Here is a 22,302-nt window from a genome sequence, read left to right on the forward strand (position 1 = left end):
CGTCTAAACAGTTTTTGCCCAAATCGTAACGCGTAGCCTAATGAAAAGATAACCCGGCTTGTTTAACAAGGACACGGTGGTGTCAGCGAACAGCGATTGCCATATGCGAAGAAAACATAATTTTGTGCAGTAAATCCGAAAAAGGTTTATGACGCTATAATGGCCCGTAAAACATGGCTGTCGGTTTGAATTTTTAATAATTGTGTAAAAAAATGTGTGCATTTCCATGTTGATTTGTAGGCTGTGCCGCATTAATTTATTTTAATTAATAAAAACATAAGAACATTTTTATTTGAAAGTTGGCCAAAAGAGAAAAACATATAAAATACAAAAAAATAATAATAATAATAATTTTTTTGATTTTGTAAATGTTTTCGTACTTCATTAATAGATGTGCAACCTAACAAGAATTTATATGCTACTATGGCAACATATCCAAAAGAGCATTAAAGAAAAGCTAGTTTCCCATGCAGGCTTTGTTTTAGATCATTATTATTACAGTTTGTATGATTTCATCTCTCTTAAGTGTATGTTATTGTATTGCTGCAGCTGTCACGGAGCGATAGAGCTTCATATCTTATACCCTGTTGAAATAATCAAGTTCAGCATGTTGAAGACAGATGCTGAAACCTGGACGATGTGCTATATACATGGCTACATATATAGTCACAGCCATCCCTGCACAGAATAACAGAAACATGCTTTGTATACAAATACGTCTTTACGTTCATGTTCTAGGCTATTTAGACGAGTCTAATAACATCTAACTTCATGTGTTGTATTGTGTAAATGATACTGTCTTTTATGCATCGTAATACATGTGATAATAGGCTATAAAGCTCACACCTGAGGGAAAAATGAGTCACATGCAGAAGCCCCAACCAAGCAAAAAAAATGCAATTTGATGCAGTTGTTTATATGGCCAAAAGATGTATGAAATTCTGCATGTAATGTGAATCAAGGAGATCTGTAAAACTGTATAGCAACAATGCACGTAAGTTGCTGCTTTATCTACCTACTACTTATATCACTATCACAAGCACAATATAGGCTATTAATGCTGTATATCTTATTGAACAAAGCTCTGTAGCTTTCATTGCAGGGGCAAAGCGTGTAATGCATAATAGAGTTATATTTGAGAGATGAACAAATAAACGCTCCTCAAGGCCTGCACATTCATCTCTGATAATTATACATAACAGATACTTATAAATAAAAAAATACAACAATAAAATTGTACAGTCAGAACCACCACTAGTGAGCAGGAGTGAAGTTGCTTCAGTAAAAGCTCGTTTTGAAATATTAAACACAAGTTATTATTAAACTGTGCCTTTATTTGCTAAGAAAATAGTAACAAGCGGAGGTAAATAACTTTTTAAAAAGTTTTAATCATGCTAATAATGTATCGAATGTATTTACATATCAAATATGATGCTGCAGTGGTATTTAATAAAAAAAATCATATACAAATGCAAAGATTTTGAATAAATATGCAACCTAAGAAACACAGACTTCTGTCATTCCTGGGCTCTTTGGCAGCTGACAGGAAATACATTACATTCATATCGTGTTGGCATACATTAACCTTCATCAATAAAATCATAAAAACATCAGAAAGATAATCCGTTTATTTTGCCATTTGCAATTTTCAGCATGTAGCCATAACGCTGTAAGTTATAAGTTATATGTGTTAAGTTATAAGTTTTGTGGCTGCATTTACTTTACCTGCTCAGCGTTACATAGTTTACACTAACATTTTACACACATGCAAAAAAATTAATAGCCTGATGCGAAAGGACAATCTGATCAAACTAATAGTGAACGCTTGGGCTTCATTCACCGGGGTCCCCACTGTGCACCTCTCTCTCCCCCCCACTCTTAAGTGAATGGTACACGCCAAAGACACAGAGCATGTGAATCAAAATGAAAACACTGAGTGCCATCAGATGATACACCAGAAAGAAAGAAAGCGGAGGGACAGCCAACATGCAGGCGCGTGATGACACCGGACCAGTTTGAGAGCACCTGGACCTCTCGCTAATCATGTGAAACACTTGGTACTGCACGCTTCCCGTCGTGACACACCAGTTATCTCGTTAGATCGCAGACCGGATTCCGAGTGCTTCGGAATGGGGGAAAAAACCCTTCGCCACAAAGGATGCTGAAAGCGAGTTATCTGCGCTTCGCTGCGAGCGACTGAGCACGGATCTCGAGCTGTGACAACGGTACGTTTGGACTTATTTTCACCGCCCGGGTCTTCCGTTGTTCGGGGTTTTGTGACCGGCGAAGTTTTTAAACCTCAACGCGTCGCGCGAAAACAATGAATGGCGTTTCCCTGTCGGCGCTGAACACCGCGGGTTGTGTGTTGAAGGGTTTGTTCGGTCCTTTGTCCACAGTGCGCTCGAGTACGGTCGCGTTAAAACGAAGTATCGCAAGACAAAAGAGCTTCTGGGAGTATTGTCTCGAAGGTGTCTAAACCATTTATGTGTGTATGTGTATGTGTGCGATAACGGTGTTTGTCAGCGCGCTCGTTGTCGCTCGGCCATTGTCCAGTCCATTGTGTGCGCGCGCGCCTTCTTTTGTTTCTCGCGCTGTGTACGTTATGCCATATGTGGTTGTTTTTGTCCAATGGCGTGCAAAACGGCCGAGCGCCGTGTCGTGGGAGCAGCAGCGAGCCGCTATCACGATGCGCGCCGTGTAGAAGCTGGTTTGTTTTTTCGCGGACACACTTCTTTAGGTGTCCGCCGCGAAAACGAGCGGGATTGATCTCGCGCCCGACCGCCGTGGAACGGGTCACGTGCTCCTCGCGGCAGAACGCGCTTATTGTTTTGTTGTGTCGTCACTGTTGTGATCCCAGCTATGCCCACACTTTAGCAATAACTACATCTCTGGACGACAGATTCACAAACCTTACATTATATTAAATGGGAGCTGTCGGTACGTTATTATTATTCGTTTTGTTACATCTTTATCTTCGTTATTTGCTTGTCTGTAAGATATAGCCTCGTTATTTAAGGGTGTAATGAAGTGTTCATTTGAAGATCTGGCTCATATTAATAGGTTAGGTGCTGTAATCTATGGAAAAATGATATCTGATAGAAAACAGATCTAAATGCACATGAATACAAATAAAATGCATGTTCAAAACAACTTAAACACCATTAATAATGTTTTTTGGATGCAAATATATAACATTTTGTATCTTAGGTGTCTTGTGAAACTTTCCATTATTAATTAAATACAGCATAAACATTATTCGCCGTCCATAAAGGAGAACAGAGCTTTAACTGTGAGGGGGAAAAAATGATTTTATTGCTGATTTGCTAAACACCCCTAATGTGCCATAGATAATTGATGTATTAGAAAGCTGGTCGTTGTCCAGCCACCTGTCCATTATGAAACATTTATGAAAAACAAAGCTTTTCACCCACAATAAAGACAGCGTGATTATGTAAGGAAAATATTGTTTATAAAAAGAAGTTGTCACAACAAGCAATGTCTTCATCTGTTCAGGAACGACAATACGGTCATAAAAAAAAATCAGTCATGAGGCGCAGCTGTGTGAAACATTGCCCCAACGCACAAAGGCGTCTTAAAATAATGGGCGGGGTGGAAACAATGCGAAAAGCGTGAACTTGTATAAAAGCCAAGTGCTGTTTTCCATAGTGATGATGACTATTATGTAATGATAGATGGATGAAGGAAGCAGCAGTGCCCCTCAGAGATCCGTGTCTAATTGAGTCAGGCTGCAGCGCACCAAACAGTTCTGGCTCTGATTTGTGGGAGAGTGGAAGATGACGCCCAAAAAAGACAGAAAGATTGAGATGATGTGATGCAAAGAACGAGTGGATTTGGGTATTGCAGAGAGAAGAACGCGTGATGATGGGCCAGAACGGGGAGATCGGAAAGAGGCTCGTATAGAGAGGTGAGTGGGAGAGCGGGAGAAAGTCGATGATAAATCCATTTCTCTGCTGCTCTGCCCGGCGGTCATAGTTTCTGCATGCAGCAACACTTAAGATTTTTCTGAAGCTGGCCTTATTAAACAATAAGTCTTTAACCTTTCGTTTCACTTCAATTCATTTCCTAAAGCATTCTAAATCTAATTCTCTGCTACGCTTGTATTAATGAATAAAAATCTATTCCTTTGAATTCGTGCTGTTTAACTCCTAGGCTGTCACATTCGCTGAAAAACGCCTTTCCATTGCAGTAACTTTTTAACGCAGGGAATTAATTAAATGCTATATTTACACGAGAGCAGGTTTTTGTGCGGTATATCCGTAATCCTTTTTGTGACAATTTTACCTTACGTTTGCTGTCTCTTTTGTTCGATCTGTTCTTTACTGATCTACTGTTGAATTTGCTTTCTGTGCCTATTTCGCATTCGTCTCCGATCAGATTTTCTGTCTTCTGTGAGCAACACGTCTTTGTGCGTGGGAAAGAATACTGGCAGATTAGAATTGTCTCATAGGCACATCGCTCATCTTTTGTTCGTCCTTGGCTTTTAGAAGACTTTGAGCGTCTCTATCTAAGCCTGTACTCCATAATATGATACATTAGAGCAGATGTTTGGTGAGTCATGTAATGATATAAGAGCCAGGCAAAATATTCCCCAGTGAATATTTTACATCTATCTACTGATCCCCTGCCATGCCATTGAGATTTATGGTTTAAATTAGCACACCACCCTGTGCTCTTTGCTGTGGATGTGAGAGCTGAGCGTCTCTCTTTGTTTGGTTTCACAATGCTCTCTCAAGTTGAAAAAGAAACGATTTTCTTATGAGCTTGAGCCGGAGTTGTTTATTATCAGCCTCGTTTGTGATGGATGTATTTCTGAAAACTTCGTTTATCGGTTTGAGCCAAATTTAAAGCTGCTTAATGGGTCAGAAGATGGTTTAAGCAACAGATGACGCTTAAGCTAATGTTTGCTTTTAGACTCTGGTGTTGATTTGTATTCGTCATGTTGGACTTGGCTGCGGAGGGACACTTTAATCTGAGAAAAGCCTATTTAGATCTTCATCTCTCGGTCTCATCCTCAGTGAAAATCACCAGAGGACTTCAAGGCATCAGTTCAAAGAAGTGAAATGGGTATTTATATCTCGAAGATGTTGCTGGATTTGGCTTCGGTGTTGGTTAAATCAGGAGTTGTGATTAAAAAATAGAATAAAATAGTGACAAAAGAGGCTAATTCCTCCTTCCGGCGCCTGGTATCATTAATGTCACGCGATTGTCTTTTTCTTCCCTATCGTGATTTATATTGTGCATCCTGAGGTAGAAAAAAATGTGCCGCGGGACTTGATTTTGCCAGCTGATTCTATTATTGGATCGTTGTTGAATATCATATTGATACATCAGGCTTTTATGGCTCAAAGTATGATATAGGATAATGAAGGGTTTCTGTTGAAAGAGGAAAACACCTTTATTCTTAACTGAGCAAAAATATGCAATCTGTTGCAGTTGATTATATTTTGTGTTTGTAATAGATTGTAATGCAAAAATGTAATGCATTTTTTTTATTATACTAAAATACGAAGTATCAATTAGACGATAAAATAAATGCAGTCGATTTTTCAGCAAAGTTTTGATCAAATTGATATTAAATATGGTACAATAGGGTTAAAAAAAATGGTGCAGATAAGTAATTCATAATACACACTAAAATAGTAAATTTTACTGACTTTCCGATTTTTCTGAATACATTTCATTCCATCTGTGACATTGCCTTAAATTTCAGCCTCAAAAGCTCAGAGGATTTCATAAGCGGGATTCTGTGAAAAGCACACGATTTTAACTCATAAATAAGGCTCTTCTTTGTTCTTGTTTTGTTTTTTTTCTGACTGCAGGGGAGAATGGTGCGCTTAATGTGTATCCTCCATATATCTCTCAGTAAATAGTTCTTTATCTGCCCGTTCCTACTTTTTTTTTACTCTTTATTCCTGTTTTCTTGATTTTTGTTCTTCCTGTACATGCTGGATAGCACCCTCTCTTCCCTCGGGCCAGTCTTTACTCTATCCACTTCTGCTCCAGTGGACTGTCAGAGACTCTGTTCCTAGCCAGGCCAAGAATAGCTCAATAGATGCTCTGTATCATCCCCGAGAGCAGCCTGGGAAAATCACCAAAGCATTTGATTTGGACACAAAGTCGGTGGCAGAGGTCACCCAGCCCTTTTGTAAGCTCGTTTGGTTTGTATGTGTGTGCGCATAAGAATATGCTTGCCCCACATGTGTATTGGGACAAATGTAATGTGAAGCCAAGGCTTGAACATAATTACGTTATATACTCGCTTCATTTGTTTGCTCAGATTTACATGCTAACGACTTATGATTGTGACTGGGGGCCATTGATTACTGATCCACCCACAGCACAATCAAGAGCAATCAGAGGTAAATGGACCCCTAATGAAACAATGAAAATAATGAACGGCAGATGATGATGAATTGTCAGATCAGAAGTGTGAAATGCCACTGCTTTTTTTTTACTGTGTATTCTTTGAAGTCACTAGCTTTTATCACGAACCTCAGACTCTTTCTCCTTTCCTTTGTCCTGTCTGCGAAAGTGGAATGAGTTTGGAGGGGTTCACCCAGGGGCCTCCCAGCTTGACTGTGTGCCAAGAGCATTAAGCGCTCTGCTGGTCCTCATGCTGATGCAATGTACGTTTTCTCTGAAAATGTTAGACTGGTGTGTTCTGCTCTGTAGCATTTCGAGCTGTACAGGACCGATGTGTAGTGTAATTGAGTAGGCCAATTCTAATCTGAAGTCAGCTGCATTGGCTCTGGGGTGGTGATTATGTTTCTAATGATGATTGCACTCATAATCACTAACTCAAATCAGTTACACACACACGTATAGTTCAGTAAAGGAGTAGTTCACCCACAGATTTAAATTTGATAATTATTCACTCACCCTGATGGTGTTTCAACCCTGTTATTGTTTTCACTAGAGCAAAGTTTTTTTGAAATCGTGTAGCTTTTGCTGTTTTCTGAGAGTCCATAGTTACCATTTGCTGTCAAATTCCAAAAAAAGAAAAAAAAAGGACCATTAAATGGAACGTTCACCCAAACATTAACATTCTATAATCAATTACTTAGCCTCATTTAATTTCAAATCCATTATACTTTTGTTCACCTTTGAAACAAAAATGAAGATATTTTAATAAAACCTGGTAAATTACTGTCCCTCCATTCAAAGTCCGTTACACCAAAATCTTAATGCTTCAGAATTCTGAACAATGTTTTAAAACAAACCCATTGTGGATCAAGTGCTTATATCCAACATTTCTGAAAAGACAAGATCACCGTTTATGATATGCACTTTTACAGGTTTAATTTAGCCTTTTATTTATTGAAGCATGGATTAGAGCACATCCTACATTGTAAACAGAAGTGTAAACCTCATTGGATCTTGCATGTCAAGCAAACACATTTGAGATTTTGCAGTCAATATAAGCTGCAAATGCTCTGTAGACCCAAGCCATTTCAGAGAATATCTCCGTCATGACTTGGTAGTGTACATGACGATGTTAATGTGTTTGTTTTTGGCAGAGTAGATTGTGCTATGCTGTTATCGCTTCTGCCCTGTCCCAAATGACACACTTTGTATGCACTTGCCGTCTTACGGACTTTGAAATGGCCGCCACAAGCGTGCATCCATCAAGTACACAAGACCGTAGAGTGTTGTCATTTTGAAACATTTCCACTTGAAACATTCTTCAATTTTTTTGGCACAATATATCTTGAAGGTACACATTATTTGGCAACAGCATGAGCAAACAAATGAAAGAAAAATTCTGACGATTTATTGTTCTGTGTTTTTCCCATGTTTAGAGGAGTAGCACTCAGCATACTGGTAAAGAAGCCACTATTAACCATTTTTGATGTGATACGCTTCAGAAAACTCGGATTAAACCACTCAATACACATTCTTTTTGATCTCTTCACAAACTGTTCAATATGTCAAAGTTTAACTGAAATATTTCTGGTTTCATTCAAAATCTTTTGTGTTTTCAAGATGGCAGTCGTATGGTTTCCTTGGGTCCGCATGATGAAAGAATTTAAATCTTTAAGCAACATGTCACTGATTAAAGAATCTGTGCTATCTGTGCCGTCTGTGTTTAGTGTTTATATTCATGATGTTTGCAGAGCAGCTGTGTTAGTCTCCATGTTCAGTCTCTCTCACATCTGACTCAGAATGGTAACCCAGAATGAGGCCACTGTATAGGGTTAGTCATTGTTTAGAGCCGACAGCCAGTGGATAAAACTGAAGAATCCCAGACCGAAAGACACACACACATTGGTTTGCACATGACCGTGTACACATAGCATACAAACACCCATCACATTGCTAATATCATTCAGGTCAGCAGAAGGAGAAAGCAGTCCAGTGCTAATGGAATTTAGAGCAGAAGCTCTCAACAAGATTAACGAGGTTTAGCAGGGCCATCGCCATGTCTGCTAAATCACTCAGTCCAACCACACACACTCTTTTCTTTCCGTTTCAATTTCAAACACATAAACGCACATACCCTTCTCTCTCAAATATATTTGTCCGTTCTATTTATCTCACTGACACACACCATCACCCCTTCCTCGCTTTTATTCCCTTGCACGCTTATCCACCCCTCCGTTCAGACGCTCACATTTCTCTACACAACCACCGTCTGTCCCTTTAACCTGGCAACCATTGCCAGGGAGACCTCCACAATGGTGACTGCAGCGCAATAAGAAATGGACCGTTTAGTAGGATGCTCCTTTATCTCCATTGCCCGAAGCCTTGGCTGGCATCTGCTCTCTTGCTCTCATTCCAGAGTAGCGAGTGGTAGTTGAGGAAGCAGGAAGAGGTAAATTTTACCTGTCAGATGCTGCCTTCCACACCTGCAAGTGCTCTGCAGGGAGCTAATGAATGGGTTGTTGGGATTCAGCGTTTACTGCGTGCGCAGAAGGATTTTCTTCTGTAGCTCTCGGACCTGTTCATGCGGCTTATAGTGGGATTAAAATGGAGAGTACTGCAGAGTTTAAACAGCACTCATTCATGAGGTTCTACACATTCCTCGCCTCTTGATTTATGAAATATTTTGTCTAATTTTGTTATGTCATGTTAAGAGCTTGCACTCTCAGCCCTCTTTGAAACATTTTGCCATGTTGAAAACCATTCTGCAGATTTGCCAATACAGAAAATATGATTTGACTTGACCTTAGAATGACTTTAAAAGGGGTTGTGTAAAGCATGAGTCGATTTTCCTTGATCTTCTGAAGTCAAAGTTTGATGACATTAAAACATAACTTTGAGAACATCCAAAGAGACCATTTAGTAATTTACAATGAGATTACGGATGAATTCGTCAAGACATTAACAGCATCTGCTTGCCGTTCGGTGACTTGGCTGCTTGTCATGCTGAGGTACTTAAGAGGAAATGGAATAGATTCAGTCAACTCTAAATATATAAATACACAGTATTGTTCATGATAGTATATGGCTAATGATAAAATTGTCCTTGCAGTTTATTTTTAACATGATGCTTGGTTATTTCAGTCCATTTCGCATCTTCCAGCAAAATAGTTTCATAATCTTGTCACAATGTAATGTTTTGTAAAGTGGTTGTTATTCAAGAGGGCAGAATAAATTTTACTAAATCTGACTGCAGACCCACAACATTAAGTAAATGCTATTCATTGAACTTTTTACATGCAAATAGGGTGTTTACATACAGCTTTACCCTAAAATGAAAATCATTTACTTGCCCTCATGTTGTTCCAAACTTGATTTTCCTATTCTTGCTGAACACAAAGGAGATATTATACAAATATAATATGTATATAACTACCTACAAAGTGTGAATTTATTTTTAAAAACCTGGAATGAGCAAGTCTAGTGATATGGATTCGTTTCACACTTACCTGTTTTTGCAGTTTTTATCATTGACTTCTTTATGGACAAAAACATCTGAAACATTCCTAAAAATATGTGCTCCACTGAATAGATTCCATTTAATGTTTGGCAAGTTTCAGATAATAGCTGAATAAATGACACAACTTTCATTTAGGAGTAAAATGTTCAGTTGCAAAGCTCATCTAACCTTAAAGAGCTGTCTTTGTTACATTTGTTACCAAAACAAAATTCATCATTTACTCAACTTCATGTCATTGACTGACTGTAGAACAAAAGATATTTTTAAGAATGCTAGTATAGAATGTGTGGACAAAAACACACACAGTGACATTTCAAGAATACCTTTGTATGTTCTACAGAAGGAAGAAAGTCATGCAGGTTTGAAACGGCATAAAGTTAAATAAATGATGACATAATTGTAATTTGTATCTAACCCTTAAACGAGTAGCAGTTTTAAATAAGGGATTGTTCTTGAAACAAAAATGAAAATTCTGACAGTAACTACTCACCATCATGTCATTCTAAAAACCTTTGTCTGTTTCCAAAAAACGCAAATGAAAACATTTTTGATTCAATCTGAGAGCTTTCTAACCCTGCATAGACAGCAGTGCAGCTGATTCATTTAAGGCCCAGAAAGCACTTAGTATGAACAAATAGTCTAAGTGACATCTGCTACATATGTCTATGAAGCTACAAGATTTCATTTTGTGTGCAAAGACAACAAAAATAACTTCATTCAACGGTTTCTTCTCCCCCCGGTCAGCCTTCACAATAGTACTGTGCATGTTTCCTTTTTTCTAGATCTCATTATGGAGTTCACAACATATACGTATTATGCTGGTCTCTTTCCATCTAGGTGGGTGTTTACCTGATTCTGTCATCTGTGAATTGTGCATCCAGTGCAGATATAGGAGGCATGATGCATGTCTAGGACCACCAGGTGCCTAGTGACTGCTGTAGCAGTTAACCTAGATGCACACACATATGGGGCTGCTTATAGCATAGAACTGGGCTACTTCTCACAGCGTTTTTCATTCGCTGTGCTCTCGAAGCAAAGCTTCTAGTTCCAGACAGTCTCCAGAGCCTGTTCTGAAGCCCATCGCATTGTCTGTTTTTGTTCAGCTGGACAGCCATTCACATTGATCTGCCATTTTCCATCTAATGCGCAGGGCACATACATATACACGTGCATAATATATACACGTGCATACATGGGTCAAGCTTCATTCTGCTGACATTTTCTCTGCGGGGCTTTCAGCAGTCTCTAAAATATTCATGTGAAGTCGCAAGCTCAATAGAGCCTTTTGTTCTACATCTTGACTGACATCTACACCTGAGGCAGACAAGGACTCGTTGCCCATGATCTAAAGTGCTCTGGGACGTTCCGAAGGTATCGTCAGTAGACGGAAAGAGAACAGAGATTTTTTTTTTTTTTTTTTTTTTTTAGTGATTGAAAAGAGGTTGATGATGGCTTCTTTTCCACAGAGACAGCTGGCGTTAAATAATGCTCTTTGCATGAAGATGGAGTAATACCTGAAAGTTGTTTTCCCAGGCCATTCCAGTGGTGAAATTTCATGTAATGCTATCTCTTTCTGTCTCTCCATCCAGTTGATGAGTTTTTCACCCGAGTGCTGAGAGTTGTTGCGGAGTGTTAGTCCAGATCGATTTCTTTTTCTTGTTGTAACATGAGCCTGTTTGAACTGTGTGCTACAAGTTTACTCATGCATGGATGAAGGCAAACATGGCTTAATAAAATGATCTCTTTTTTCTCATCTATATCTCTGTTTTTCTCTGTTCCTGTTTAACCTGGTAGCTTACATGGTTGCTGCTTTCCAGGTGCACGCATTTGCTTTGTAAAGGAGCAATTTACCCAAAATGATAATCCTCAGGTGATCTAAGATGTAGATGAGGGTTTTTTTTTTTAATTTACCATTACATCACTTGCTCACCAATGGATCAGTGAATGGGTACTGTCATTTGAGTACAACAGCTGATAAAATGTTTGTAATAATTAAATCCACCAATACTCTGTTAACTAAGCGCTTCCAGTTCTTTGTCTGTAATATTGCTTACTCCAGGCCAAACGTTGTCTTGCCTGAATTAGAAGAGAAATATGCACAGATCAGGCACTGTTTACAAGCAACATAGTCCAAAACAGTTCTAAAATAAATGAGTTGGTGAATTTCAATAGAAGAGGACAACAGGCAATGACATTTTTCATTGAAGGAAACTTTGTTTCTTTTGGCTTCCAATGGCTTGGTTTTACAAGGGGAAAAAAATGATTGACCAGACTTCCATGTAATTAATTATGTGCAGGGATATTATGCAGCACCTGAAAATGCTGGGGACTAGTTTTAAATTGGAGAAATATCGAAACTCCTTGATAATGTTTAAAGCGAGATGCTAACGGTCTAATCAGATTCAATGATCAGTGCTAAGCTGCAGCTAAAAGTGCTACTGTCAGACCCGGAGATGGGCTGAGCGGATTGGTTGGTCCAAGCTGGTCATTGGATGGTTGACTAGTCAGCGTATTTAAAAAACAAAAAAAAACAACAACAACATCTGGTTTGTTTCAGATCCAAACTGTTCAACTAGCTTGGACCAGTCAGTGCCTAGCTTGGACCAGCAGAAACCGGCTACCATGTTCCAAATTAAAACCACAGCTTAAGAGTTTTTTTTTCTTGATTTTATTTCTTATTCTTTGTATCTTTCTCTTCCTTTTCCCAGGCTTTCCCAGGCCAAGTTATTTGCACGTCTTGGGTGCAGAAGAGAAGGGGTTCACTTAAGGGGGAGAGAAAACTCTCTTGCACTGAAAAAAACTGCAAGGCAGGCTAAAACATTGATTGGTTCTCAGGCTGTTGCCATGGTGGCAGGTCACTCTCCTCATCTTAGCCAAATGGTGTTTAACTTGTAGCATCCCACAATTTCACTGTTGTTATGACAACAGACAGGAAGTGAGGTATTATCACAGTTAGATAAAGGCTTTATTTTCTATAACGTATCTTGTGCCAAGAAAACATGAATTTGCACTGGGGAATCTTTCATAACACAAGAGGCTTACAATAATAATGTCTAGCCTTATTGCCATTTGAGGTTACATTTGGCACAAAGCTGAAGACATATATTTTTCTGAAAAATGCATCACAATGTAAATAAATAGAAGTGGTGTTGCTGGAAGTGGTGCTTTTATATCGATGTATTAAAAGCTCTGCTTGTTTGTTTTTTTTTTTTTTTTTTTTTTTTTTGCAGTTTTTATATTCAGTTCAGCTTTTTAAACACTGATGAAAATATGTCTCTGTTCATTAATGAAGCATGTTTGTTAGTATCGGTCTCACAGTAAATGCCAAAGGGGGCAAGTTAAAGTGTATGTCAGATATTTTCGTTTGGATTAGACTAATGAATACCCCAGAGTCCCAAATCAAAGTTGGATATAGGTCTGTGTAAAGGCTTAATGGAGGTTTAATTTTTTGCACGCTTTCACCAGATTTTTAAGTTGGATAATATTGTTTCAGTCCAAATCAAAGCCCAAATAGAAAGAGATTAGGCATTCATTTGAGAGTAGCCGAGAGGATCTTTGTAATTTTTCCATCAACAGTATTCATTTTATTCAAAAGTGTGCGTCTATATATATTTTATTATATATTTTTTAGCTTAGCTTTAATAGTTGGATGCATTTTGAAATGCCAATATAATGCCTAATATCTGATTTGCAAAGGTTCCCTGAATTGTAGAGGGAACAAACAAATAATTCAACCTTTCGGAAATGAGGCATTATCCCAAATGGCACCAGGTTTTACTGGAATCCTATGGAAAGGTTTTACTGGAATCCTATGGAAAAAAGGTTATATTTTCAGATAAAATTATATAAATAAAGCCTCATGTCTGAATAGCAGAGGGAACCAACATCTAAATGAATAGAGCAGTTTTTCCCCATTCAACCATATGTGCAATGGACCATTTGTGGTTTGATTAGAGGCTTTTGTTGTAGAACATTTTTCTAAAGCACGCAAAATCCCTCATCGGCAAAAAGATGTAATCTTTTGTGTTAGGATGGTGTAATGTTTTAATTTGCTAAACAACATTGATTTTCTGTTCTGTCTTTTGGGCTTGTGCATTAACAGGTACTCACTATGCTTCTTTGAAGTACAGACTAACAAATATTGACTTTTCAATAAGGCAAATATGCTCAGTGTGATGCACTTAAAAACAATTGAAGCGCTGCTAACAACCACGCAGTGCACACATCTACTGACATATATACAGAACAGTTTGGTTTTAAATCAGAATTATAATACTTATGTTTATTTTGTTTACTAAGGCAGATCGACTAAGCTTTTGAGGGCTCTTCTATGCCAAAGTGTTGATGTTATAGAGAGAGTTCACGCAGAGATGAAAATTCTGTCAATAATTTCTCACCCTCAGGTCGTTTCAAATCCGTAAGACTTTTTACTGTTTATTTTCAAAAAACAAAGATTTTTTTTGGTGTGATCTGAGAGCTTTCATATAAGAGAGCTTTCCAGCAAATCAGCTGTGATATTTAAGGTCCAGAAAGATAGGAAGTACGTCCTTAAAATAGTCCATGTGTGACATCAGTGGTTCATGGCATGCGTTGTAGACTGATATAGAAGAGAAGAAATTGTCGAAGTCTTTATTTTTGTTTTGGTTTTTTGTGCACAAAAAGTATTCTTGTAGCTTCTGTTGAACCACTGATTTTAACAATGTTCTTACCTTTCTGGGCTTTGAACACAGTTGTGTTGCTGTTGATTTAGGCTCAGAAAGCTTTCATATTTCATAAACATATCATGTTTCATAAACAATATCTTAATTTGCACTCTGAAGATGAAGAAAGGTCTTATGGATTTGGAACCACGTGAGGGTGAGTAATTACTGACAGAATTCTCATTTCTGAGTGAACTAACACATTAAAGGTTATTTATCTCTATATGACTGACATCAAAGATTTAAAAAAAAATTTAAGTCAGGTAGCGCCGCTAAATATTTTAAAGAGTGGAAAGATTATAAGAATAAATGAAGAGAAAATATGACTTGACCTAAGAGTTAAATGGAGTCAGACAGCAGCTTGGAGTAAACCTGTCTGATGTTGTCACAAAGAGAATTTTTAAATGTGATCTGGCTGGACCAGGTTTGCTTTTACAGGCAGAGTCAAACTGCCTCTGACGCTCATGAGTTAATATCTGCACACCTTCTTCTTATCTCTTTGAACAGGTAAATTGTTGTGGAGGGGAACCTTCTCTGCACTCCCTACCTTCCACATGACCCCACTTTCCCCGTTTCATCGGCTCCCGTGAAGATACGTAGCACTCTCTAATACACGCTGACAGCATGACGTCCACTGCCCAGATTCTGGCCTTTAAGCTCTCCCCACCCTCTCAGGATGGGAGTCCAGAGCGTCTGTTCAGCTGTGATGAGGACATTGAACGGCGCTATGAGGTGGTCCCGTCTGTCGTCTGCTCCATGTGTTGCCTGTTTGGCATCATCTACTGCTTCTTCGGTAGGTTGCGAAGGATGAATTATTATATTTAGAAAACTCAGATCTGTCTGATTTGGAGATATGTAGATTTACGTAAGAAGCATTACTCAAAACAAGCCCAGATTCTGGCATGGCCTGAATGCACAGGTTATGTTTTTGTCTCATTATCGCAAACATTGTTTTAGCTGTGGTTGTTTATGGCCAAATTTAATTCACCTAATAACCATCTGAATGTGACAACCAGACAAGGGTGACAAATCTATGTCCCTCTCTATTAGATAAGCTTTATCACTTTCACTTGACTGTGAAATTTGCTTTCACTGCCCATTACTTGCTAGGGAGAGAGAGAGAGCGAGAGGGAGGATCGAGGCTATCTCAGCTGTGACGAACAGCAGCTTCTCTCTGTGGCATTCTGGCCCCAGTGTGACTACGTTAAAATGTTAAAACATGCTATTTATTCTTCCTGCCCTTCTGCTGCCAATTTGGGCCATTATTAACAGTTCTAAATTGCATCAGGTGAAAGCAGATAACCTCTTAGTGAAAAAGCACAATGCATTATAAAGGGCTCTTGTTGATTTAAAAGCTACTTTTGTACAGTAACTGTAGCAACAGAATGGGCGTTAATGGCATAAACACCTTCACTCAACGCAATTCTGATGATCCCACTCATATGTTACCAAACAAAATGTTTATCTCTGGAATTTCAAGTTAAGAGCCGTTTTAGAAATTACCTTTAAAACATGCCCAGCAAAGAACAATGTTCTTGTCTCTTATCTTGTTTAATATATACTAGATTTGAATGTTTTTTTTGTTGTTGTTGTTTTTCCATTTCATTCTGTATTCATGATGATATTTATTTTGTAAGAAACATATTCAACATGTTAGACCTTGGTAAAAAATGTAATGTAACATTTAGTTACATGGAAACTCAATAAATTAAGCTGTTTTTAAATTAGAGCCCATTTCATTTTATTTTTCTGTTATTTCTTCGTTAAATAAGGTCCTGCACAACAGTGTATACACTATACACTAAAACCTGATAAAATATCTTGCTTGGACAATATTCATAAAAAAACTAATATAAATATAGTAGTAAATTACGTAAAATGTTATAAAAGTAAAATACTGTGCAATAGTAGTATTACTGTCCTGATTGATTAAAATTACAGCAAATATTTAATTTGACAATGAAGATTGTTTCGGTGCGCATTTTGAACGTAATTTTTCACCTGTAGCTTAAAATTGGCATGAACCTCGACATGCAAATAAAAAAATTACTGTCCCATTTATTTCTGTTGTGTGATAGGCTGTTAGTCTTATCCATATTGAATAAAAATGTTCAAAGCTTATCATCGTTATCGCCATTTGCTATGCTATTTGCTAATAAAATAACCATTGCTTCCCAAATCCTTCTCTTTCCCACCCCCTCCAAACCCCTGCTCTCGTATCTTGTCCTCTCCACCTTTCTTCTCTTGTAGGGTACCGCTGCTTCAAGGCCGTGATGTTCCTCACGGGTCTGATGTTCGGTTCCATCATCATCTTCATGCTCTGCTATAAGGAGAGGGTCATGGATACTCAGCTCAGTGTGGAGGCCAGTGTGGGCATCGGCCTGGGCATTGGCACGTTGTGTGGTTTGGTCACTATGCTGGTCCGCAGCGTGGGGCTTTTCATGGTTGGACTTCTCCTGGGTTTACTGGTGGCCTTGGCCTCTCTTGTGGTTCTGGAGGAGTTTTATCACCCGAGGACAGTGTGGCTTCCCCTGGGTGTGCTGCTGGGCTCGGGCATGCTGTTTGCTGTGCTCACGTTGCAGTGGCAGCGCTGTTTCACCACCCTCTCCACCGCCGTCTTCGGATCAGCTGTGGTGACTGTGACTGTGGATTACTTTGTCGAGCTCTTCGCTCTGACACGCTACATCTATGAGAGGGTGAAGGTGGATCCGCCTCGGCCGGTGTGTTGGTTCACATGGGTGGTCATGGGAGTTTGGCCTGTGCTTGCACTGCTGGGTGTTCTTATTCAGTGGAAGGTCACGGCTGAAGGATATTCACACACTGAAGGTAAGTTTGGCAAGTGATTGTATGGAAAGGGACGAGGCTGTGGTTTAAAGGCATAGTTCACCCAAAATGAAAACTTTTACTCACCTTCAAGAGTTTCTTTATTATTTGCTATAAGATGGTCTGAAGTTGGTAGCTGAACAGTTGATGGCAGCAACTGACTTATTACAGTGTTTAGATGGTAGTATAGCCATAGACGGTAGCATTTTTTTTCCATTCTATTGAAATCAATGGCTATGGCTACCATTTAAAGAAACGGTTCACCCAAAAATGAAAATTACTCTATATTTTACTCACCACAAAGCCATCCTAGGTGTATATTGTTGTATAATTTTTCTTGGGAATAAGGATGACTGACAATACTTAAGAATAATAGCAATTTTTAAAATTGCGTTACTTTTGTAATGCATTACCCCCAGCACTGGTTATTTCCCATAGCTCTTTCACATCGGGTGTAGAATGTTTTTGTGTTGCATCTGGTTAGAACTTGAGGGCGAGTAAATTTCATTTTTGTGTGAGGTATTCCTTTAAACCTAAAGCATACCTTTCATGTCTGCTATGACTGTATGACACAGTCTGTGTATGTCTGTGCAGTTTCTGTCATCATCACAGTTCGCTGATGTCGGCGCACACCATCCTCAAGCAGGCTGATTTATATGTCCATAAGCAAGTAATCATGTCAGAGTACTCTAAGAACTCATTCATTAGTGGAGTAATGAAAGGAATAGTGAATAAGGGTATGTATTGGGAGATTTCGGATAAAGCCTAGTAATCCTGAAGCCCTTGATTAACCGGTTCAGCTGTGTTTAATTAGGATTGGAGCTGAACTCTGTAGGGTTGTGTCCCTACTGGAGCATGATTGAACATCCCTTGTGTAACAGTAACATCACCATGAAATCCTTTCAAGCAAAGGTTCACTTCAAAATAAATATTTTGTCATATATACTTAGCCTTATGTTGTTCTTTTTTTTTTTTTTTTTTTAAAGAATGTCTGAACTGTTTTTTAATATATTATGGAAGTCAGTGGGGTCCAAATCTTTCAAGCACAAAAGAGTGTAAATAAGTATGCATCTATCGGTTCAATATTTCAGCCATTGATTTTCATAATATGGACAGAAGAATTCGTATTCTGCAACAGAAAGAAATCTTAAAGAAAATATTTTTAAGTAAACTATTCCTTTATAAGGATGTTCCTCCACGGACTTCATTACAACAGGGTGTCTTTTTAAAAGGTCCCCCTGGTTATCCCGGGTGTTTTGAGGTGATAATGTTTTGTGGGTTTTTTTATTTATGGGTGTCCTAGTTAATTACTTGCTGTGGTAGTGATCTTGTGGAGATCAGACTGGCTCAGCTGTGCCCTGCATACAAGCTCTCACAGTCTCAAGTGATCAATGGGAAGACCTGACCTGAAATCCATGAATGGGGATTTTTAAATTGCTTCATCACTATCTTGCAAAAAGCAACCACCAGCATAACATTTCCAAGGCTAGAAGTCACACTCTCTGCAGACCTCAGTCAGGGGGGTGACATATTGAATTTAAGGCAAATTAAAATAAAGCTGTGATAGACAGAATGTTCGAAATAATTTCATTACTGTTACTTCAAATCATTTTTACTGATTTTTTTTGTTTGTTTTGTTTTCCAGAATGGAATGCAACAGTCCATATGTTGCTAAATAATTGTACAATCCATCGATCGCACTGTACATGTATCCCTCACAGCCTAATAGTTTTAACTCTTGACCAAGATCTATGACTGATTCACTTAGAACAAAAATACTGGAGCTAAATCGTGGGAAGAGGAAATCAAAGGAACTTTAATAGTTCTCTTATGCATACATACTGTACCTTACTTTAAGTGTAATAATAAAACGTTCTCCTAATATTCAGAATTAAAATGCATATTGGGAGAACAGGCGGCAGGAACTGTGCTGGGGGTGGTTGCCATGACTACAAGCTGGGCCCTTGTTTGGCGGGAATGGGGGAAGGGGGCCGCGACGAGGAAGGGGCAGAAGAATAGAGGCGAGGGTGGGAGGAGGAGTGTTTTCTGAGGGGGAAAGCGAGAGAGAAAGATCATTACATGAATTCCCTGACAGATGGGCCACGAAGCTGTTGAGGCACAACAGAGTGACTGAATGGGCAGAAATAATCCGTCTGTTTTTAATAATGACAGAGAACAGAATGTCGATTTAGCCCTGCGCAGAGCAGAATGTGTCAAAACACTCAACGGTTTGTTTATCAGCTTGGCTTTGGACCACTGTTTGAGAGACCCAGCCAATACACACTGCGTCGTGTCTTTACAGAGTAGAATAACGCCTCTGTTTTGCAGTTGTGACCTTAAAGCTGTGTAAAACAATACCTTCCATTTTAATACATGTCTTAATTTCGCTTTTTTTTTTTTTTTTTTTTTTAAGTCTTCATCAGTCACCAACAGAGACGAGTGCAGCTAATGCGAATTCGTCAAAAGGAAGAAAGAAGGGAATGCCGAAAGAAAAAGAAGAAAAAGCCACAGAAACAGCCGCCGCAGCAACAGAAGTACCACCACCCCCCTCAGACCAACCCTCATCCCCCAAACCCTCCTCCCAAACTCCAGCCTCCGGAGCCCACTCACCGCCGGAAACCCAACACCATCCGCCGCTTCGATGGAGATGTGCTTTCTCCAGTAAGTATCCGTCGTCTGTCTCACCGCAAATCCATCTGCCAGGTCGAATTATCTTGAGACCAGATCTGCGAAACCTGACAAACAGGTCCCTATGCTTATCTTTTCAATTTATCAGAGATTGATTGCATGTTCGCTTTCTCTTTCAGAGTTACATCCAGAACTTCCGCGACAGACGTACGGACAGGAGGGGCTATTCTCATGGCAGGTTGATTGGCGGCTCACATGTTGTAGATTTAGACTATGACTACGGCTCCCAAGTGCCCCTAACAGCCCATACAGGCCCCGCGGTGAGAGGTTGACCCCGCACCCTTTAATGAACAGGAATTGCACTGAACAAACCATTCCGAGAACTGAAAACTTTGTGGCCGGATCAGACCTAAGAGCATGCAATCACAATGGCTGACGGGACTTTCATACCTGAATCCATTTGCTGTATTCCCATGTTTTTTTTTTTATGTGGCAAATGGATTGTATGCCTACGAAACAATGCGTAACCACACTATGGCTCTGTTCTCTTGCATTTAACTCCATTATATATTGCTGAAGATGGTTGTGGTGTGTGTGTCTGCTCCTTCGAGGCTCATCTTCCCATAATTAGACTGCTGTTTCACTCCGTCCGAGAAGAACGGTCTCATTACCACAGCAGAAGTTTTAAAGGAGATCCATTATGTTCATTCTGAACACGGGACCAAATACGGCCTTGGCTTTTATGCGACTAGACTGTCATAAAGCATGCATGGTTTCTGCCAGACAGACTATTCGTATATCCAGTTTACAGATTCAAGCTTCAATCCTCCTGACCTTTTAAAGATGTTTCAGATAACATTTGTGTTTACAGCACGGGCAGGGAGGTGTGTAACATTTTATAATGTTTCAAATGGCTTTATCTGCTCTGCGTCAGGGCCTACACAAAATCTGTCAAATAGTGTACGGTGAACACAATCTCTGTTCAGTCTGAGCCTATTGCACAAGCATATGCTGAAATGTGCGTTTATCGTTAGCCAATGCATGTGGTGAAAGTGCCACCATTGCTTTTGTGTTGTAGATGTACACTTTAATCTGTTTTTGTTTTTTTTTTTCTGTTTATCGTTTAGTATCTAGAGACTGTTTGGGTGGCTCCTAGTTAAATCTCAGGGGCTGTGGCATCGAGAAGAGCCCTAACGATGTAACTGTGAACACTAAGGGGTTTTGTGTGAGTGATTTAAGTGTCCTTGCCTACAAGAGAGAGTTTTGAAAGGGATTAAAGAAAGATGCCTAAGACGGGTGGAAGAGATTTACAGTGGTGGACTTCTCACAGAAAAAAGATTTTGTGTATTTCTGTGTGTGTAGAAAGCATGAAAGCGAGAGAGGGAGAGATATAGAGTGTGTGGGTGTGTATTTTGTGTTGTGTGTGTGTGTGTGTGTGTGTGTATGGATGCGTGAAAGCATTTGTCATACTGTGAGCCTGCAGTAGATTGGCGGCAGGGTTAAGACTTAATTTCTGATTTACCTTCATGTTCGGATGCGGGGTGATTTCACACCTAGTTTCCTGTCTGTGTTTATCAGGGCTGTCGGAGCAATGAAGAGTCAAAGTCTAATCTTTTCCTCACTCTGAAGTAGTGAAAGGGCTCAAAGGCTTAAATTCCTCTCTGTTTACCATGTCTTTTAAAGTGACAGATTGGCTCTCTTGTAAATTTTTGTACATTGTCTGAATGTAAATATGCTTACATGCAATTCTGTATTATTACTAGTGCTTTGATTAATTTTATAATTTCTTTTTCTCTAATCAGTGGTTACATTTGTGTGTTAAAGAACTGTCTTTTGAATTGTCCCATTGATAGTCATTTGTAATTATAATTTATTTCTAATTTATTAGATTAAGACTTCAAGTGGAGCTCTATATGTAATTAAATTGATGTTGACCATTATTATTATTATGATTATTATGATTATTCTTGAGCATGTATTTGTACAGTACTGATAACCATAAATGTTGTGCTCCTGAAGTCAAGTACTTGTGTGTATGTGTCCATTTTCCTCTTAACACACTGCTGTTTAAAAAAAGAAATTGGCAGATAGTCGGAGAAGAACGTGGCGGTAGATGCCTTTGAGGCATGGGGTGAAACATATTAAATTGTGTGAACTAGTTACTGGCAGGAATGCGCCAACAATAAAGACAAAACATGCTCAAGTAGCTCTGTGATGCACAGCATAATTTTCCATTTTGAAAATAAATGT

At 39.0% G+C, this 22,302-nt stretch overlaps 1 protein-coding gene across 2 annotated transcripts; it reads left to right on the forward strand.

The window, feature by feature from the left end:
• The first annotated feature begins 1,897 nt into the window (after positions 1-1,897).
• tmem198a (transmembrane protein 198a) lies at positions 1,898-22,078 on the forward strand. 2 transcript variants are annotated; one of them, XM_043249056.1, is made up of 6 exons: positions 1,898-2,225; positions 3,693-3,925; positions 15,109-15,394; positions 16,852-17,427; positions 19,838-20,085; positions 20,232-22,078. In XM_043249056.1, the coding sequence occupies exons 3-6, from the start codon at positions 15,226-15,228 to the stop codon at positions 20,382-20,384; spliced, it is 1,146 nt and encodes a 381-aa protein (XP_043104991.1). In that variant the 5' UTR covers positions 1,898-2,225; positions 3,693-3,925; positions 15,109-15,225; the 3' UTR covers positions 20,385-22,078. The 2 variants fall into 2 exon arrangements, with proteins under 2 accessions (XP_043104991.1, XP_043104990.1); XM_043249055.1 differs by lacking the exon at positions 3,693-3,925.
• The last annotated feature ends 224 nt before the right edge of the window (positions 22,079-22,302 follow it).

This window comes from Puntigrus tetrazona, chromosome 9, assembly GCF_018831695.1.
Source record: "Puntigrus tetrazona isolate hp1 chromosome 9, ASM1883169v1, whole genome shotgun sequence".
Classification (NCBI taxonomy): domain Eukaryota; kingdom Metazoa; phylum Chordata; class Actinopteri; order Cypriniformes; family Cyprinidae; genus Puntigrus; species Puntigrus tetrazona.